This window comes from Pleurodeles waltl, chromosome 2_1 (assembly GCF_031143425.1).
Source record: "Pleurodeles waltl isolate 20211129_DDA chromosome 2_1, aPleWal1.hap1.20221129, whole genome shotgun sequence".
Classification (NCBI taxonomy): domain Eukaryota; kingdom Metazoa; phylum Chordata; class Amphibia; order Caudata; family Salamandridae; genus Pleurodeles; species Pleurodeles waltl.
The window spans coordinates 48,467,941-48,485,222 of NC_090438.1; the positions used below are offsets into that span (position 1 = coordinate 48,467,941).

Below are 17,282 nucleotides of genomic sequence, written 5' to 3' on the forward strand. Positions count from 1 at the left end.
TGGTCTAAACATAGACTTTTGGTCTAAGTTTACTTCGATTAATCAGGCCCATAGACTTTTGGTCTAAACTTAGTCTTTTTGTGTAAGTTTACCTTTGTGAATCGGGCCCTAACTTTACTAGTAGTAAAGTTAGGCTTTTGGTTTAAGTTTAGACTTTTGGTCTAAACTTAGACCAAAACTCTAAACTTAGACCAAAAGTCTAACTTTACTAGTAGTAAGACTTTTGGTATAAGTTTAGACTTTTGGTCTAAACTTAGGGCCTCATTTATGAGGCCCTTGCGCCACCAGAGTGTCACCTTTAGCAAAGCTCCGGTGGCGCTGTGCCCCTTTCCATATTTACAAGGCAATGTTAAGCCACTTTGCGTGGCTTAACGCCGCCTTGTAAATGTGGGCCCCAGACGCAGTTTTCTGCTGCAGAGGGGTGTGCAGTGGGTGTTGCTGTGGGTGTTCCACTGCAACGCCCATGCATTTTGACGCTGCCCCAGATATACAAAGATACGTAAATCTGAGGCAGCGCCAAAAACTAACGCTACTCCAGGAGTGGCGTTAGAATGGCACAACGAGGAGAAATACTTTCATTTCTCCTTGTTTTCGCTTTTTCTATGTGTGCTGCATTCTGCAGCACACATAGAAAAAGCAAAACACCATTAATGATTGTTTATCTGCAGGAATGCGTCCCTTCGTGCAAATAAACAATCATTAAATAATGACAATTTGCTACTTCTATGTGTGCTGCAGAACGCAGCACACATAGAAGTAACAAGTTGTCATTATTGATTGTTTATGTGCAGGAAGGTGCCCCTTCCTGTACATAAACAATCATTCCCTGCACCCTAGACACCCTTACACTATTGTGCAAGGATGCCTGCATTGGCGCAGGGCAGCTAAATTTAGCACCAGAGTTAGGGAAAACACAGGGGTGTGCCATAATTTCTTAAATACGGCACACCCCTGTGTTTCTGAAGTGACGCAGCACAACCAAATTTGGCGCACCGCCGTGCTATTTTCTAGTAAATGAGGCCCTTAGACTTTTGGTCTAAGTTTACCTTTGTGAATTGGGCCCAGAGTGTTCCAGACCTCACGGGAAGAAGAGTACTTTTTGTTTGAGTATCAAAAAGGGACAGCTATGTCTTTGCTTTGCAAAGAGAAAGTAAATCTCCTTAAAAGATTTAACCTTGAACAGCACTATAAATCCGGACACTCAGAATATACTGAGAACTTCAATCTGAAGTCAAAACCATATTATGCAAAAATTGCATTGTTAAAGGAATCTCGTCTTTCCCCAGCAGACACTCTTCCTTTGTCAAATGAAAGACTCTGAAGTTCTTACAGAAGCATCTTTCAAAACATGCATCATGCTGGCCAAAGATAAGAAACCACAAACCGAGGCAGAGCTAGTTAAGAAATTTTCTTGTGCACGAAGAATAGGGGCAATGGGTGAAAACATCTAGGAGCAGGTGATCAAAGCAGTCAAAAAGTTGTTGTCCTTCAGCATCGCCATAAATGAGCTTCTTTTTTGTGTTGCAGTTTTATATAGCGCAAACCTGACCCGAAGGTATTGGAGCGCTTCACATGAGCACCAGTTATATTAAACAGAGACACGTTTTAGGCACTCAGAGTTTAATGGCCTGATTCAGATGTTGGTGGTCACACCGCCAAGTTGCGTCAGGCGCGGACCATAAAATACCGTCACTGCGACAGTCTTCTGCCCGCCATATTTAGATGTTACAATTCTGCTGGCTGCTGGAATGGCTGCGGTTCTCTGACAGCGGGAGACTGTGGTGGGACTCTATGGACTTCGTACAATGGCAGGGGCTATGGAAGAGAGGTAAATGACACACACACTGTCCCTTAGCCATAGGTATACCCCCGCAGTACACACTACACAACACAACACATGCACACGATTACCCACTGCCATTCCGACACAACACAACCCATACATGCCGAAAACACACATTGACATCCATCCATGACACAACATACACACACCACTGACACTGCACTCAGACACGACACAACCACAACAAACGACACAACAGCACACTCAGCTACACATACAAACTCACATACACCTGGTACCCCCACTTCAACCAGCCATTCGCATCACATACAAACATATACATATTGACTCACACACACAATTCTCAGCACAACATGACAGGTACAGGTTCCCTGGCAATGTGCACACATGGACACAGTTGGCAGGTGTGAATGTACCGTCACTGAGGTGCCAGCATTCATTTGGCAATGAATACTGTCACCATAATGACAGTTGTGTATGTGTGTGATTTGTGATGTGTACCAGTGTGTCTCTATCCGTATCTGTCCCACCTGTGTACCCGACATATGCATGTCACAGTGACAAAAAAAAAATACTGTGACATGTATATGTCTCCGGTGGTCCCTGCCTCCCGTGCAGTGCCCACTCAACTTACACTGGCAATGTGACATCCCTACCTTGGATGCCTGGGGGATGTTTTCTCTGTGGGTCAGTGGCAGCAGCGATGGCAGGTGTTGTCTAGTCGTGTCCAGTTGAAGATGGGGGGAGTGGAAAAAGGTGAGTTTTCACCCTTTCCCCCACTCAGCCTACCAAAGAGTGGAGGTCGGACCTCCACTTTTTCCTTGGCGATAAAGCACATCTAAATCTGCACAGCGGGAAGGCTGGCAGCGGTCCTGCCTCCATCCCCTTTTCCCTTTCCCGCCATGGATGCAGGCGGTGTTTTTTGGCAGAGACAAAGGGTCGATTGCTGTCTTTCATCTATGGGACTGCCAACATCTAAATACGGCAGGCGGACTGACACAAAGGCGGGTGGGTTTCCACTTGAAAAGTCAACTGCCGGACCAAAACTGCCAACATCTAAACCAGGGCCTAAGTGTTTGGGCCGGTATCACAGGATGTTGAGCTGTTGCAGAGACTCAAACCTGGGGGTATATTTATGAGCCCCTTGGGCCGCTGATCCGTCACTTTTTGTGACACAGCGGTAGTGCTAACCTTTCAATCATCTTTATGAGGCCACACAAAGCCACTTTGCGTGGCTTTGTATGGACTCATAGATATGGAGTAAGGCAAGGCAGCGCAAATCGATGCGTTGCCTTACTCTGCATTAGGGAGGCGTTCCATGGGCATTGCAGTGGGTGTTCCCATGCAAAACCCATGGATTGTGACGCCTCCCCAGATTTGCAAAGCCATGTAAATCTGGGGATGCTTCAAAACCTTACGCCTCCCCAGGAAAGGCACAACAAGGAGAAATATCTTTATTTATCCTCTTTTTTTCCCTTTTTTTTCTGCATCACACATTGAAAGTGGAACATGCATGCAGGATTTTTTTTGTGCAGGAAGGTGCCCCTTCCTTCTCAAATACAATCTTGCATGCAGTGCAAGAACACTTGCACCATGGTGCAAGGGTGCCTGCATTGGCGCTAGGCTGCCAAAGGGGAGCCAAAGCAGGAATGTGCCATTTACTATAGATACAGTACATTCCTGCCCTTTGCCTTTGATGCAAGGCTTCGCAGTAAGGTGACTTGCTATGCTGCCCTGCGCCAAAATGCCATAAATCTGGCCCCTGGTTCCCCAGTATCAGTTAACCCTAAAGAAGAGCTCCTGTGCCTTTTCGCCAATGCAAGGGTACACAAGAAAAGTGTAGGAGGCTGGCCTGGTGTGTGGTGGGTACCAATGGTACTTACATCTTATACCAGGTCCAGGTATCTCGTATTAATTTAGTGTAGTCAGTGTCTAGAAAACAGGCTCCCTAGAGGTAGCTGTGGTTGAGCATCCAAGGCTTATCTAGGACACATGCAAAGCTCATGCAATACCACTGTAGTCACACTTAGGGGGTTATTCTAACTTTGGAGGAGTGTTAATCCGTCCCAAAAGTGACGGTAAAGTGACGGATATACCACCAGCTGTATTACGAGTTCCATAGGATATAATGGACTCGTAATACGGCTCGTGGTAAATCCGTCACTTTTCCGTCACTTTTGGGACGGATTAACACCTCCTCCAAAGTTAGAATAACCCCCTAAGCCCTACACACATGAAAGAAAACACTCAGGGGGTCATTCTGACCCTGGCGGTCCAAGACCGTCAGGGCCACGAATGACGGAAGCACCGCCAACAGGCTGGCGGTGCTTCCAAGCCCATTCTGACCGCCGCAGTCAGAAAACCGGGGCCGGCGGTTTCCCGCCGTTTTTGCCCTGGCTGGGCGAATCCGCCAGGGCAGCGCTGCCCTGGGGATTCTGACCCCCTTACCGCCAGCCTGTTTCTGGCGGTTTTCACCGCCAGGAAGAGGCTGGCGGTAAGGGGTGTCCTGGGGCCCCTGGGGGACCCTGCACTGCCCATGCCACTGGCATGGGCAGTGCAGGGGTCCCCTAACAGGGCCCCATGAAGCTTTTCACTGTCTGCCTAGCAGACAGTGAAAAGCACGACGGGTGCAACTGCACCCGTCGCACCGCTGCAACACTGCCGGCTCCATTCGGAGCCGGCTCCTGTGTTGCGGCCCCCATTCTCGCTGGGCCGGCCGGCGCTAACTTGGTTAGCGCCCAGAGGGAATGTCGGAATGAGGGAAGCGGTCTTTTGGCCGCATGGCAGCCAAATGCTGGTTCCCGCCTGGCGGGCGGCTACCGCCGCCTGCCAGGGTTGGAATGAGGGCCTTAGTGTTACAGAAGTAAAGGTACTTTATTTTGGTGACACAAATATCAGAAATACCATAGAGGCCATACTCCCTTAAAAGGTAAGTAAGACACAAATTATAATCACTAGTACGCAGAAATAGGCATAAATAGTTAGAAAACAGTGCAATACTGAAAATCACAAGAGAGAAAAATAGGCCTGGGGAGAACAAACCAAATACTAAAAAAATGGAATGCAAAAGTCGGTCCCCCACCTAGGTAAGTGTAGTGTGTAGAGGGGAGCTGGGAGTACTAGGAAAGCCCAAAGGTAAGTACCACAACCCACCCCAGCGACCAGGAAAGCAGGAGTAAATCACTGTAAATTCTCCTGATCACACACAGAGAAGAGAAGAATTATGCAAAGCCCAGAAGAGACTGCAAGACACCAACAGTGGATTCCTGGACAAGAGGACCTGTGGAAGAAGGGACCAAGTCCAAGAAGCACAGCAGAATCCAGGGAGGGCAGGAGCACCTACCCACCAGGATGAAGGTGCAAGAAGTGAACTACTGGTGAAAAAGAAGAGTCAGTACTGCACCCAAGAAGACGAAGTCGGGTTCCTGGAGGATGCAGATGATCTCCCACACCGGAAAGGAGGATTGAAGTCTGGTCTGCTTCTTCGGAATCCGCCAACAAGCCCTGGCACACCCAAAACTCTCAGCGGAAAGTGGATCTGCCGGGGACCAGGAAGGACCAGGTCGACTCTACACAGGAGGCGGAGTCAGAGGGGGCCCTCAGCAACACAGAGAGCCCAAGGAATCCCAGACAGCACCTACAGGAGTTCCACAGGACATGGACAGGCGAGTGACTGAAGAGGCCCACACAGCACTATGAGAACGGCTCCCACGCCGCCGGAGAACCATTAAGGGAGCTGTGCATCACAGAAAGGAGTGCTGGGGACTGGAGTTTCAGGATGCCTGAAGATCTTGTGGAAAGGATTCCAACAAGCCTTGACAGCTGTAAAGGACGCGGTGCACTGGGGTTCTGTCCTGCATGGGCAGGCAAGGGCTTACCTCCACTCAAGTTGGACAGCTGGAAGAGAGGACCTTGGGAACCATTTCATCCCACCGCCTGTGATGCAGACTCCAGGCAACTCAGCAGGAGAGGGGATCCACGCAGGAGGTCGTCGTAGCAGTTGGTGCCTGCAGAAGCAGGGGAGTGACTCCTTCACCCCAAGGGAGATTCCTTCTTCCTTCTGATGCAGGCTGAAGATTGGGTGTCCTCAGAGGATGCACAAACAGGGAAATGTTGCAGTTGCTGGAAGGAGCCGGAGATACAATATTGCAGGAAGTGTCTTACTTCTTTGTTGCAGCTTGTAGGGTCCAGAATAGCCCAGATGCAGTTTCTTCGGTCAGACATCGAAGTGGAGGTTGCAGGGGATTCCTGCTGGAGTCTTGCATTCCGAATCTGCAGAACCACCCAAGAGAGAGACCCTAAATAGCCCTGAAAGGGGGATTGGTCACCTAGCTGGGTGACCACCTATCAGGAGGGGGCTCTGACGTCACCTGCTGGCACTGGCCACTCAAATGCTCCCAGAGTTCCCTGCCAACCTTGAATCCAAGATGGCAAAATCCAGGGACCCTTTGGAGGAGCTCTGAGCCCCACCCCTGGGTGGTGGTGGACAGGGGAGTGGTCACTCCTTTTTCCTTTGTCCAGTTTCGCACCAGAGCAGGGACTGGGGATCCCTGAACTGGTGTAGACTGGTTTATGCAAGTAGGGCACCAAATGTGCCCTTGTAAGCATTGTCAGTGGCTTGGGGAGGCTACCCCTCCCCAGCCTGTAACACCTATTTCCAAAGGGAGAGGGTGTAACACCCCTCTCCCAAAGGAAATGTTTTGTTCTGCCTTCCTGGGCTTGAGCTGCTCAAGCAACAGGAGAGCAGAAACCTGTCTGTGAGGTGGCAGCAGCTTGGGCTGCCTGGAAAGCCTCAGAAAGCTGTAATGGCAGTACTGGAGGTCCTCTAAGGAACCCCCAGAGTGCATGGAATCATACAACCAATACTTGCAAAAGCCTTGGGCTATAATTCCAACATGTTTGATACCAAACATGCCTATGTTCGGAGTTACCATTATGTAGCTGGACATAGGTATTGACCTATGTCCAGTACATGCGTAAAATGGCGTCCCGCACTCACAATGCCCAGGAAAATGGGCCTTGAGTTCTTGGGAGCACCTCTGCTAGTGCAGGGGTGCCCTCACACACAGGTACTTCGCACCCCGCCCTCTGGGCTGGAAGGCCTGCCATAGGGGTGACTTATAAGCGACCTGGTGCAGTGAAAAGTGGCAGTGAAAGGGTGCTCGCACCTTTTCACGCAGACTGCAATGGCAGTCCTGCAGAACCCTTTGCTTGGGCTCCCTATGGGTGACAAAACATATGCTGCAGCCCTTAGGGATCCCCTGGAGCCCAGTGCCCCGGGTACCTAGGTACCATATACAAGGGACTTATAATGGGGCACCAGTGTGCCAATTGTGGGTGAAATACAGAGTTTTTTGGAGAGAGAGCATAATCACTGGGGTCCTGGTCAGCAGGATCCCAGTGAACACAGTCAAACACACTGATATCAGGCAGAAAAAGGGGGTAACCATGCCAAGAAAGAGGGTACTTCCCTACAAAAAGAAGATATACTGAGCAGCATCTGTAACTTCTTTGAAATGCATCATATAGCAATAAACAATGTGAGAGGCTTTGTATGTCTGTTTAAGAAGCTCACTGAACATACCATCACAGGCTACGACTGCATCATCCATCAAGAATGTGTGTGTGCAAACATAAAGCAAGGAGAACTGGATAATGATTTAAAACCTGTTGTGAAAAATGTTAATTTCATCCATGCGAAAGCCCTTAACCACAGACGTTTTAAAACACTGCTGCAGGATTCTGAAACTAACTATACAGACGAGCGGTTCACAGTTTTGCTTCCTGAAATTGAACACTTTGTAAACAGTCGGGTCAATCTTTCCCAGAACTGAAGGATGTAAAATGGCTCACCGTGCTCCGTTTTCTTTTGGCTACATTAGGGCATCTCAGTGTTCTCGATTTGGTTCTGTAAGGCAAATACCAGCTTCTGTTCTCCATGAGGAATGCTGTTTATTCATTAGCGAGTAAGCTTGTCCTATTCAAAGAACACCTGGAAGATGCTGATTTCACACACTTTCCAAAACAGTTGGCTGTAACTCTAAGGTTTGCACATGCCCAAGAAATGCTGCCAACACTAAACCTTGCCGCATGTCTTGAGAACATTTTTGTGGAGATTTTCTCAATTTGGAGCCCTCACCCCGAGGCCAGGTTGATTGAAAACCCCTGTGAGTGCAAGAAATGCTGAAGTTATTGAACTTTATGGCTATACAGTGGCACTAGCAGAATCAGAGCTGATTGACATGCAGTACAATTCAGTTCCCAAAGCATCTTTTTTGGGGGCAGGAACCAGAAAAATTCTGGAAAATTGTGCTCTTTGATAAATTTCCTCTCCATTTTATACCACCACGGAAAGTAATTTGTATGTTTGGTTCAACATGTATATGTGAAAGTTGTTTTCCACAATGGGCGTGCTGAAAAATAAAAAACTTACTGACTTACATCTGATCAGCTCTTGAGGCTTGTAGTCTCAACATAGTTCTGAATTACAGGGCATTAATAGGAGACAGTAATTGTAAAATAGATTAATAGTACAAAGGTAACAGTGATCCAACTAGATGCACATCCCCAAAGGTTGTGCACAAATTTGTTAGAAGCAAAGCAAGACTGTTCAATGAATTTGTGAATTTGGTATCCAAGGATGATCTATGGTGCTCTAATAACCTAAAGAAACACACTGCTATGCAAGATCTTTTATGTGGGACCTACAATAAGTAGCTCACAACAAGCTCATAATAAGCTCACTGTGGCTCACAGTAAGCGGTAAGTAGGCAAGGGGTTGGAGCACTCTTCAAACTGTAACCACGTAATAACACAGGGGCCTGATTTAGATCTTGGCAGAGGGGAATACTCTATCACGCATTGGCGGATATCCTGTCCACCTTATTACGAAGCCTCAGAGGGTCCAGAAATTGGTACAAGAGACACAGTATAGTCTCATGCAAGGAAATGAAGAGCCATTATGTGCTTTGTCCAGGCTGGAATTTGTCAAGACAGATAGAATAGACCTGTTCCCTTAAATATAAGGTAGTTGTATGCCAAAGGTACCCGTAATAATGGTTCTAGCTAGTTATTGTTGGCCAAGTAATCTGTCTAGTAAAGTAAATATGGTATGAATGGGCCGGTAATCTGAACGTACAAAGTAAATTCAACAAGGTAGAGGCAAGCTTGCTAGACCTCCTCAGAGTTGAATGGTCCCTCCAAAAAGAGTGGGTTGTGTAAGTGAGGCAGATATCCAGGACGTAGATTGTCGTGGTAATGTTCGAATCAGTAGACCGTAGGACACGTGACCATGATAAGTCAATACCAATGTGTGAGGAGCCACTCTGGGTTAAGCGTGCGCCATTTTGTGTGGCTAAACTTAGAAATAAACGTACTGACTTACGTCTAGATCAGCTCGTAGCGCTTGCAGTCTCCGACACAGTTCCGGATTACAGGGCATTAATAGTTGGCATTAAGGGCCTGATTTAGAACTCCGTGGATGGTTTACTCTGTCACAAAGGTGACGGATATCCTATCCCCGAAATATAAGTCCTGTGATATTCTGTGGGATTTATATTTCAGCAGACAGGGTATCCCTCACCGTTGTGAAGGAATAACCAGTCCGCTGACATCTAAATCAGGCCGTAAATGTGAAATGGGTTCCGAGTATAGCGATCTCTAACTTACCTATCTAACTTAGGAACGTGCCACACCTCCGCTGCATTGGGCCCAGGTTGAATATTGCGTTAATGAGCACCGCCAGACAATACCTATTGAGATTGATGTGGTGTCTGACAATAAAACTGCATTATCAAAATGTCAATAGAATATGCTTTTTAAGGTCAGCCTAGTCTGTTTACTTCTACCTCAGGAGTTGTTTGAAAAGTTCCACCTTGTAGTTGTGTTTCCATATAAATCTGCTTTTCAACGGCATCCTCTACTAATGTTTTGGACAAGGTAAGGATTGTTTTGTCTCTGACCGCCCCCTCATGCTCTCCCGGCTCCTCGGCTTGATGTAACCCTCGGTCAGGAACCAGACCGTACCTTTGGCCCCGGGACAATGTTTGTGAGTGCCCATGTTATGGACAGTAGGTTGGTGATGGCTATGTGAGAGGTGCTGTGGGTTCATTGGGTATGTGCCACTCTCTGGTACTGATCCGGGATCTATGAAAGAGAGAACGCAGGGACAGATGACCCCGGGAAGGGTGGGATGGGAGCCTGGAAGGGTGGACAAGCTCAGGTCTTTCTATAAGTCCATCTCTATAAATCCACCCATGAGATTCAACCCATCTGCTCCTCCTGCTAGACCAAGCTACCATTATAGTGGTTCCCAGGAGTAAGTGAATGAATAGTGATGGATGTGTGGTGTGCTCCACCTCAGTGAGGCCTCTAGGCGCTGGCCCGAGGTGCAGCTTTACAGGGAGGGAGACAGGAAAGGAGACAGATGCTTCTCTGTCACTGCCCCCCACTTCTGGAACACCTTCTCTTGGGAACCCACAATGCACTCGGGGCATTGCACTTCAATACTGGAAACCCTTTTATACAGCATCCATTTTAGGACATCCCCATTGCTCACTCCTCATCCCTACTTCTCATCCCTGCTTCTCATCCATCATCCCTACTTCTCATCATCATCCCTACTTCTCTTCCATCATGCCTACTTCTCATCCATCATCCCTACTTCTCATCCATCATCTATTATCCCTACTTCTCATCCATCATCCCTACTGCTCTTCCATCATCCCTACTTCTCATCCCTGCGTCTCATCCCTGCTTCTTATCCATCATCCCTACTTCTCATCCATCATCCCTACTTCTCATCCATCAAACATCATCCCTACTTCTCATCCATCATCCCTACTTCTCATCCATCATCCCTACTCCTCATCCCTCATCCCTGCTTCTCATCCATCATACATCATCCCTACTTCTCACTACTCATCCATCATCGCTACTTCTCATCCATCATACATCATCCATACTTCTCATCCATCATCTCTACTTCTCATCCATCATCCCTGCTTCTCAGCCATCATACCTCATCCCTACTTCTCATCCATCATCCCTGCTTCTCATCCATCATCCCTGCTTCTCTTCCATCACCCCTACTCCTCATCCCTGCTTCTCATCCCTACTTCTCTTCCATCATCCCTACTTCTCCTTACTCGTCCCTGCTTCTCATCCCTACTTCTCATCCATCTTCCATCATTCCTACTTCTCATGCCTCAGCCATCATCCCTACTCCTCATCCATCATCCCTACTCCTCATTCCTCATCCCTCAGTCATACCCGCACATTTTCAGTTTTGTGAAACACACCTTCACACTGATTGGTTAGGAACAGCCAATCAGAGTTATGAGAGAGGGCTGCATTCTTACAGCTCTGCTGGTTTGGGAAATACAAGGAGCCCACAGCTAGGGCCATAAATCAGCTCTTGGAGAAAGGGTTATACAATTCATCTACAGTTCATCAAAAATCTTTCTGGTTTCAGAAAAGACAAAAAAACAGCTCTCGGAGATAAAAGCAGCCTCAGATGTAAACATGTTATTTGTTACAAATAAATAGCAGGCTCAGATTTAAACATTTTATTTGTTACAAATAAAAATGAAACCAGAAAAGGTTTGGATGAATTGGATTGCACTGTCACCAGAGTTGATTTTAAACATTTTCTTTCTACATATGAAACTGAAACCAGAAAAGTTTTCGGTTGAACTGTAGAACTGTACTGTAGATGACCTGTATAACCCTTTCTCCAAGAGCTGATTTATGGCCCAGGCTGTGAGCTCCTTGTATTTCCCAACCCAGCAGAGCTTTCTGCAGAGGCCTGTGCAAACAGAAAACCACTGAGTTAAATAATATGAAATATTGTGCAGCCTTAAGTTCATTGGAAACAAACACACAGTTGCATTTCCTCTCCCCCTCTTCACACACCATGTGCAATGAGGAGGCTGTTTTTCATTGAAATAGAATGCAGCTCTCTCTCATAACTCTGATTGGCTGTTCCCAACCAATCAGTGTAAAGGTGTGTTTCATAAAACTGAAAATGTGTTGGTATGAATGAGGGATGAGGAGTAGGGATGATGGGTGAGGAGTAGGGATGATGGCTGAGGCATGAGAAGTAGGAATGATGGAAGATGGATGAGAAGAAGGGATGAGGGATTAGAAGTAGGGATGATGGAAGAGAAGTAGGGAGGATGGAAGAGAAGTAGGGATGAGAAGCAGGGATGAGGAGTAGGGATGACGGATGAGAAGCAGGGATAATGTATGGTGGATGAGAAGTAGGGATGATGGATGAGAAGTGAGAAGTAGGGATGATGTATGATGGATGAGAAGCAGGGATGATGGAAGAGAAGCAGGGATGATGGATGAGAAGTAGGGGTGATGGATGAGAAGTAGGGATGATGTATGATGGATGAGAAGTAGGGATGATATATGATGGATGAAAAGTAGGGATGATGGATGAGAAGTTGGGGAGATGGAAGAGAAGTAGGGGAGATGGAAGAGAAGTAGGGATGATGGATGAGAAGTAGGGATGATGGATGAGAAGCAGGGATGAGTCACAGGGATAAGAAGTAGGGATGATGGATGAGAAGTAGGGATGATGGAGGAGAAGCAGGGATGATGGATGAGAAGTAGGGATGATGAATGAGAAGCAGGATTGAGAAGTAGGGATGAGGAGTGAAGAATGAGGATGTCCTAAAATGGATGCTGTATTCTGACCACTCCTCTGCTGCCTCTGGCTTCTCAGCACTATGTAATTGACTCCTCGATGAACTGTGAATTCTGTGTAATGGTGGAAAGATGCAGTCATTGTAAAATAGACCACTCGTCCTAGAAGTGTTTGTATTTCAAAATTTGAAATTCATGCAGAAGTAGAGCTCTTTGTAACCATGTCAGGAATGTAATACTGCATCCACTCTTAACTGGGCCTGGAGCACACAATCCAAACAAAATATACACATGCTGTATGTCTACTCATAAGCCCATCTCACATACACACATGTTAAATATCTGCCTGAGAGTTCATCTCATATGTATACATGTTCACTGTCAGATCAGCTCACATACCCACATTCACTCTCTACCTGAGAGCCCAGCTCATATATATACATGTTCACTGTGAGATCAGCTCACATGCATAAGTTTAATTTCTGTCTCAGACTCCAGCTCATATGTATACTTTTTCACTTTAAGCTCAGGTGTTCAGGTGTGTGTGGCCCCTGCACATGTTCAATGTCTGTCCACTTGTAAAGCTCACATGCTCTTTGTCTGTCTGCAAACATTGCACACACACTTGATATATAGCTGCAAACTCCACACACATGTTCAATGCCTGCCTGGAAGCCTAGCTGATAAGTATACATGTTCACTGAGAGATCAGCTCACATACCCACATGTTTAGTGTCTGCCTGAAAGCCCAACTCATATGTATACATGTTCACTGTGAGATCAGCTCACATGCGCACATGTTTAATAACTGCCTGAGAGCCCAGCTCATATGTATACATGTTCGCCATGAGATCAGCTCACTTACACAAATGTTTAATATCTGCCTGAGAGCCCAGCATATATGTATACATGTTCGCTGTGAGCTCAGATCACATACCCACATGTTCAATGTCTGTGTGTGGCCCCCGCTCATGTTCAATGTCGGACCACTGGTAAGGCTCACGTTCTTTGTCTGTCTGCAAACAATGCACACATATTTAATATGCACCTGCCAACACCATACACACCTCACATATCCACGTGTTCAGTATCTGTCTGAGAGCACAGCTCATATGCTCATGTTTTCAATCTCTGTCTCCAAATTTAAATCAAATGTTCAATGTCTTTCTGCAAACACCGTACACGTGTTGAATGTCTATCTGAAAACACTGCACACACATGTTCAATGTCTGTCTGCAAACCTTGCACATGGTGCATCTTTGCAAATGCAACACAGGTTTGGTGCAAGTCTGCAAACACCATACACAAGCTGTATTTTTGCAAATGGGACACATGTTCAGTGCCTGTCTGCAAGCACATTACACAAGCTCTATCTTTGCAAACACCACACATGTTCAGTACCTGTCTGCAAACACGGTACACAAGCTCTATCTTTGCAAACACCACACGTTCAGTGCCTGTCTGCAAACACCATACACATGCTGTATCCTTGCAAACTCCACACATGTTTAGTGCCTGTCTGCAAACATCGTACATATGCCCTATCTGTGCAAACACCACATATGTTCTGTGCCTGTCTGCAAACACCATACACATGCTCTATCTTTGCAAACACCACACATGTTCAGGGCGTGTCTGCAAACACCATACACATGCTCTATCTTTGCAAACACCATACACAAGCTGTATTTTTGCAAATGGGACACATCTTCAGTGCCTGTTTGCAAGCACCATACATAAGCTCTATCTTTGCAAACACCACACATGTTCAGTACCTGTCTGCAAACACCGTACACAAGCTCTATCTTTGCAAACACGACACGTTTAGTGCCTGTCTCTAAACACCATACACATGCTTTATCTTTGCAGACACCACACGTTCATTGCCTGTCTGCAAACACCATACACATGCTGTATCCTTGCAAACTCCACACTTGTTCAGTGCTTGTCTGCAAACACCGTACATATGCCCTATCTGTGCAAACACCACACGTTCAGTGCCTGTCTGCAAACACCATACACATGCTCTATCTTTGCAAACACCACACCTGTTTAGTGCCTGTCTGCAAGTGCCCCTCTGAAGCTCAAAGGCTGCCTGTAAAAGTAATTTGCTTGTTCGGTCCTGTCTCCAAGTGCAGCTCGCATGCTCAATGTATACCTCAAAGTATACCTCAGATGCTCAGTGTCTGTCTGTCAGCAGAGCTAATATACACATTGGGCCAGATTTACAAGGCCATATCGCCGGTGTCGCTAACCACTTCTCTATATTTACAAGTAGATGTAACACCGCTTTTTGTGGCTTAACGCCTCCTTGAAAACATGGGTCCCTCCGATGCAGTTTTCTGCGGCAGAGGGGCGTGTAATGGGTGTTGCTGCGGGCGTTGCTTTACAACACCCATTTCTTTTGACGCTGCCCCAGATTTACAAGAAATTGTAAACCTGTGGCAGCAACAAAAATTAATGCCACCCCAGGGATGGCGATAGAGTAGCACAGCAAGGAGGAATGCTTTTATTCCTCCTCGTTTTTTGCTTTATGGAAGGCGCCCCTTCCTGCACATAAACAATCATTCATAAATGACACTTTGGTACTTCTATGTGTGCTGCATTATGCAGCACACATAGAAGTGCCAAATCGCCATTGCAGATTGTTTATGTGCAGGAAGGTGTCCCTTCCTGCACATAATCAATCTATCCCCTCAATGCAGACACCCTTGCACTATGGTGCAAGGATGCCTGCATTGGCAAGGCAGTTTAAGTTAGCGCTGGTGCAGGGGGAATCACAGGGCTGGCACAGTGCGGTGCTGCTGATGTTGGTGTAGCACCTTGCTGTGCCATTTCTTCTGTAAATCTGGCCCATTGTTTGCGTGAAAATGCAGCTCACATCCTGCTGCTGTTGATAAAGGCAGGTTTAGCACAACCTTTGAAGGGCAGTGAGGACACGGTGCACCCCGTGCATCTGGAGGTTGGCGCAGGTACAGTGAAGTAGTAGTGCTCACACGCTCCCTCTTAGACCTGTAGAACCATACTCACTCAGGGGCATATTTACAAGGGATCAGCGTAGCGTAGCGCCACAAGTCTTCTTCCGGCGCTGCCCTACGTGAAAGTGAAAGGGCCGGAATGCACCATATTTATAGAATAATGTGCATTCCTGCCCTTTCCCCCTGCGCTGGTGTACAAGTAGCTGCTTAGCGCCAACAGGCACCCTTGCACCACGGTGCAAGGGTGACTGCTTTACATGCGGGATTGTTTTATAAGTGCTGTAGAATGCAGCACACATGGAAAGAGGATAAAATGAGGAGAAATGAAAACATTTCTCCACGTTCTGCCTACTCTGGGGAGGCGTAAGGTTTTGGCGGTGCCCAAAGGCCTACAGGCTCTTGTAAATCTGGGGCAGCGCCAAAATGCATGGGTGTTGCATGGGAAACCCCACCACAGCACCTTTGGAACGACCCCTGGCGCAGAGTAATGCAACACAGCGACTTGTGCTGCTGTGTCCTATTCCGTATCTATGAGGCATGAAAAGCCCCGCAAAGTGGCTTTGCGTGGCCTCATGGATATGGGTCTGCACTCTGCATCACCGGAGCGACAAAAAAGTGACTCTTGTAAATATGCCCCTCAGTTCCTCACTCCCTAACAAACAAGATACATGGCTTTCAAGACAGCCTCTTTGAGAACTGTATCTGCCTGAGGTGAGGTGACATTTCACTGCCAGATCCTCTCTAGCACTGTACCCACATTTTCCACTTGCCACTCCTACTGGCACCCACTACTGGTAGCACCCCAGGCGAGCGCCTGGCACTGCTTTGCTATAGAACAGGCCCTGGCCGTGACGTATCCCTGACCAGGCTCTCCCTCTGGGGTCTCTCCCTTTATGGCCGGCCTGGCTGAAGGATAGGGTGAGACGTCCGATACCATGAAAGCGTGTGATAAATACTCCTCTCACTCTGCTGACACATGTTTCCTTCCTCCCATTTAGGGACATCGGGGACCAGGACCTCATGGGGGCCGGTGTCTTGAACCCCACACACCGGAAGCTGATCCTGGTCAACCTCAAAGAGACCTGGCAATAAGGGAGTCTCGCCTGGACTATCAATGTAGCCTCTATTTTTGACATGTTCAGCAAATTATATTTTACAGACATTTGGACCTGTGTACAGGGAGGGGTGATGAAAGATATACAGGAACAAGTATATACAAAGCCAGTAGATCTTGCTTTTGTGCGGGGGAAATGTTTCTTAATCTTTGGGCAACTTTGTGAGCGTGTGTTGCTCCAGTTGTGCTACACAGAAAATCCGACAATGAAGCAGCGTCTTAGGCTACAACAATAAAGGCTGCTTTAGCAGAGTTAAGCTGCACCCTCAAAAGAGTGTTAGTTTTCATTATAAATGATGATGTTATGCATGAGCATCAAAATATTGCATAGTAGATGGTTTTGCAAAGGGGCAGTATTTTTGCTATATCCTTAAGAAGGCCTACGTGCACGCATGTCCTTTCTTTATGAACAAAACAATGTCAATGTACAATGTGTTCACGTGTGCCTTTATGGCAGGCTAAGGCATCAAAACAATAGGTAGTTCCTAAACCAAAAGGCCAACTAACAGGTCATTAAATTCTCCTCTAGTCAGCAAAGTAAATACATCAAAGTGTACACACATTAGCAAAGCAACTTGATGCTTCATCAGCAAAATCTAATGAGAGCACAAATGGGAAAATGTAACAATCCATGAAATGCCAGGGCCTTCCTGGGTCAGCCAATCCAAGCAACGGCAAACCATGAAAAACACATGAAAGCCAACGGCCAACAGGGCTGACCTGAAGCGCACTCTCT

At 46.9% G+C, this 17,282-nt stretch overlaps 1 protein-coding gene across 3 annotated transcripts in view; it reads left to right on the top strand.

The window, feature by feature from the left end:
* The window catches only part of LOC138261141 (phosphatidylinositol 3,4,5-trisphosphate 5-phosphatase 2-like), a 446,236-nt gene extending 429,418 nt beyond the window's left edge, over positions 1-16,818 (top strand). For 2 of the 3 annotated variants that reach the window (XM_069209833.1, XM_069209843.1), the window contains one exon: positions 16,431-16,666. In XM_069209833.1, coding sequence (XP_069065934.1) covers positions 16,431-16,524 — 94 coding nt within the window. In that variant the 3' untranslated portion in view covers positions 16,525-16,666. Of the gene's footprint in view, positions 1-16,430 lie in introns of all 3 variants that reach the window. The other variant, XM_069209825.1, reaches the window with a different exon arrangement.
* The last annotated feature ends 464 nt before the right edge of the window (positions 16,819-17,282 follow it).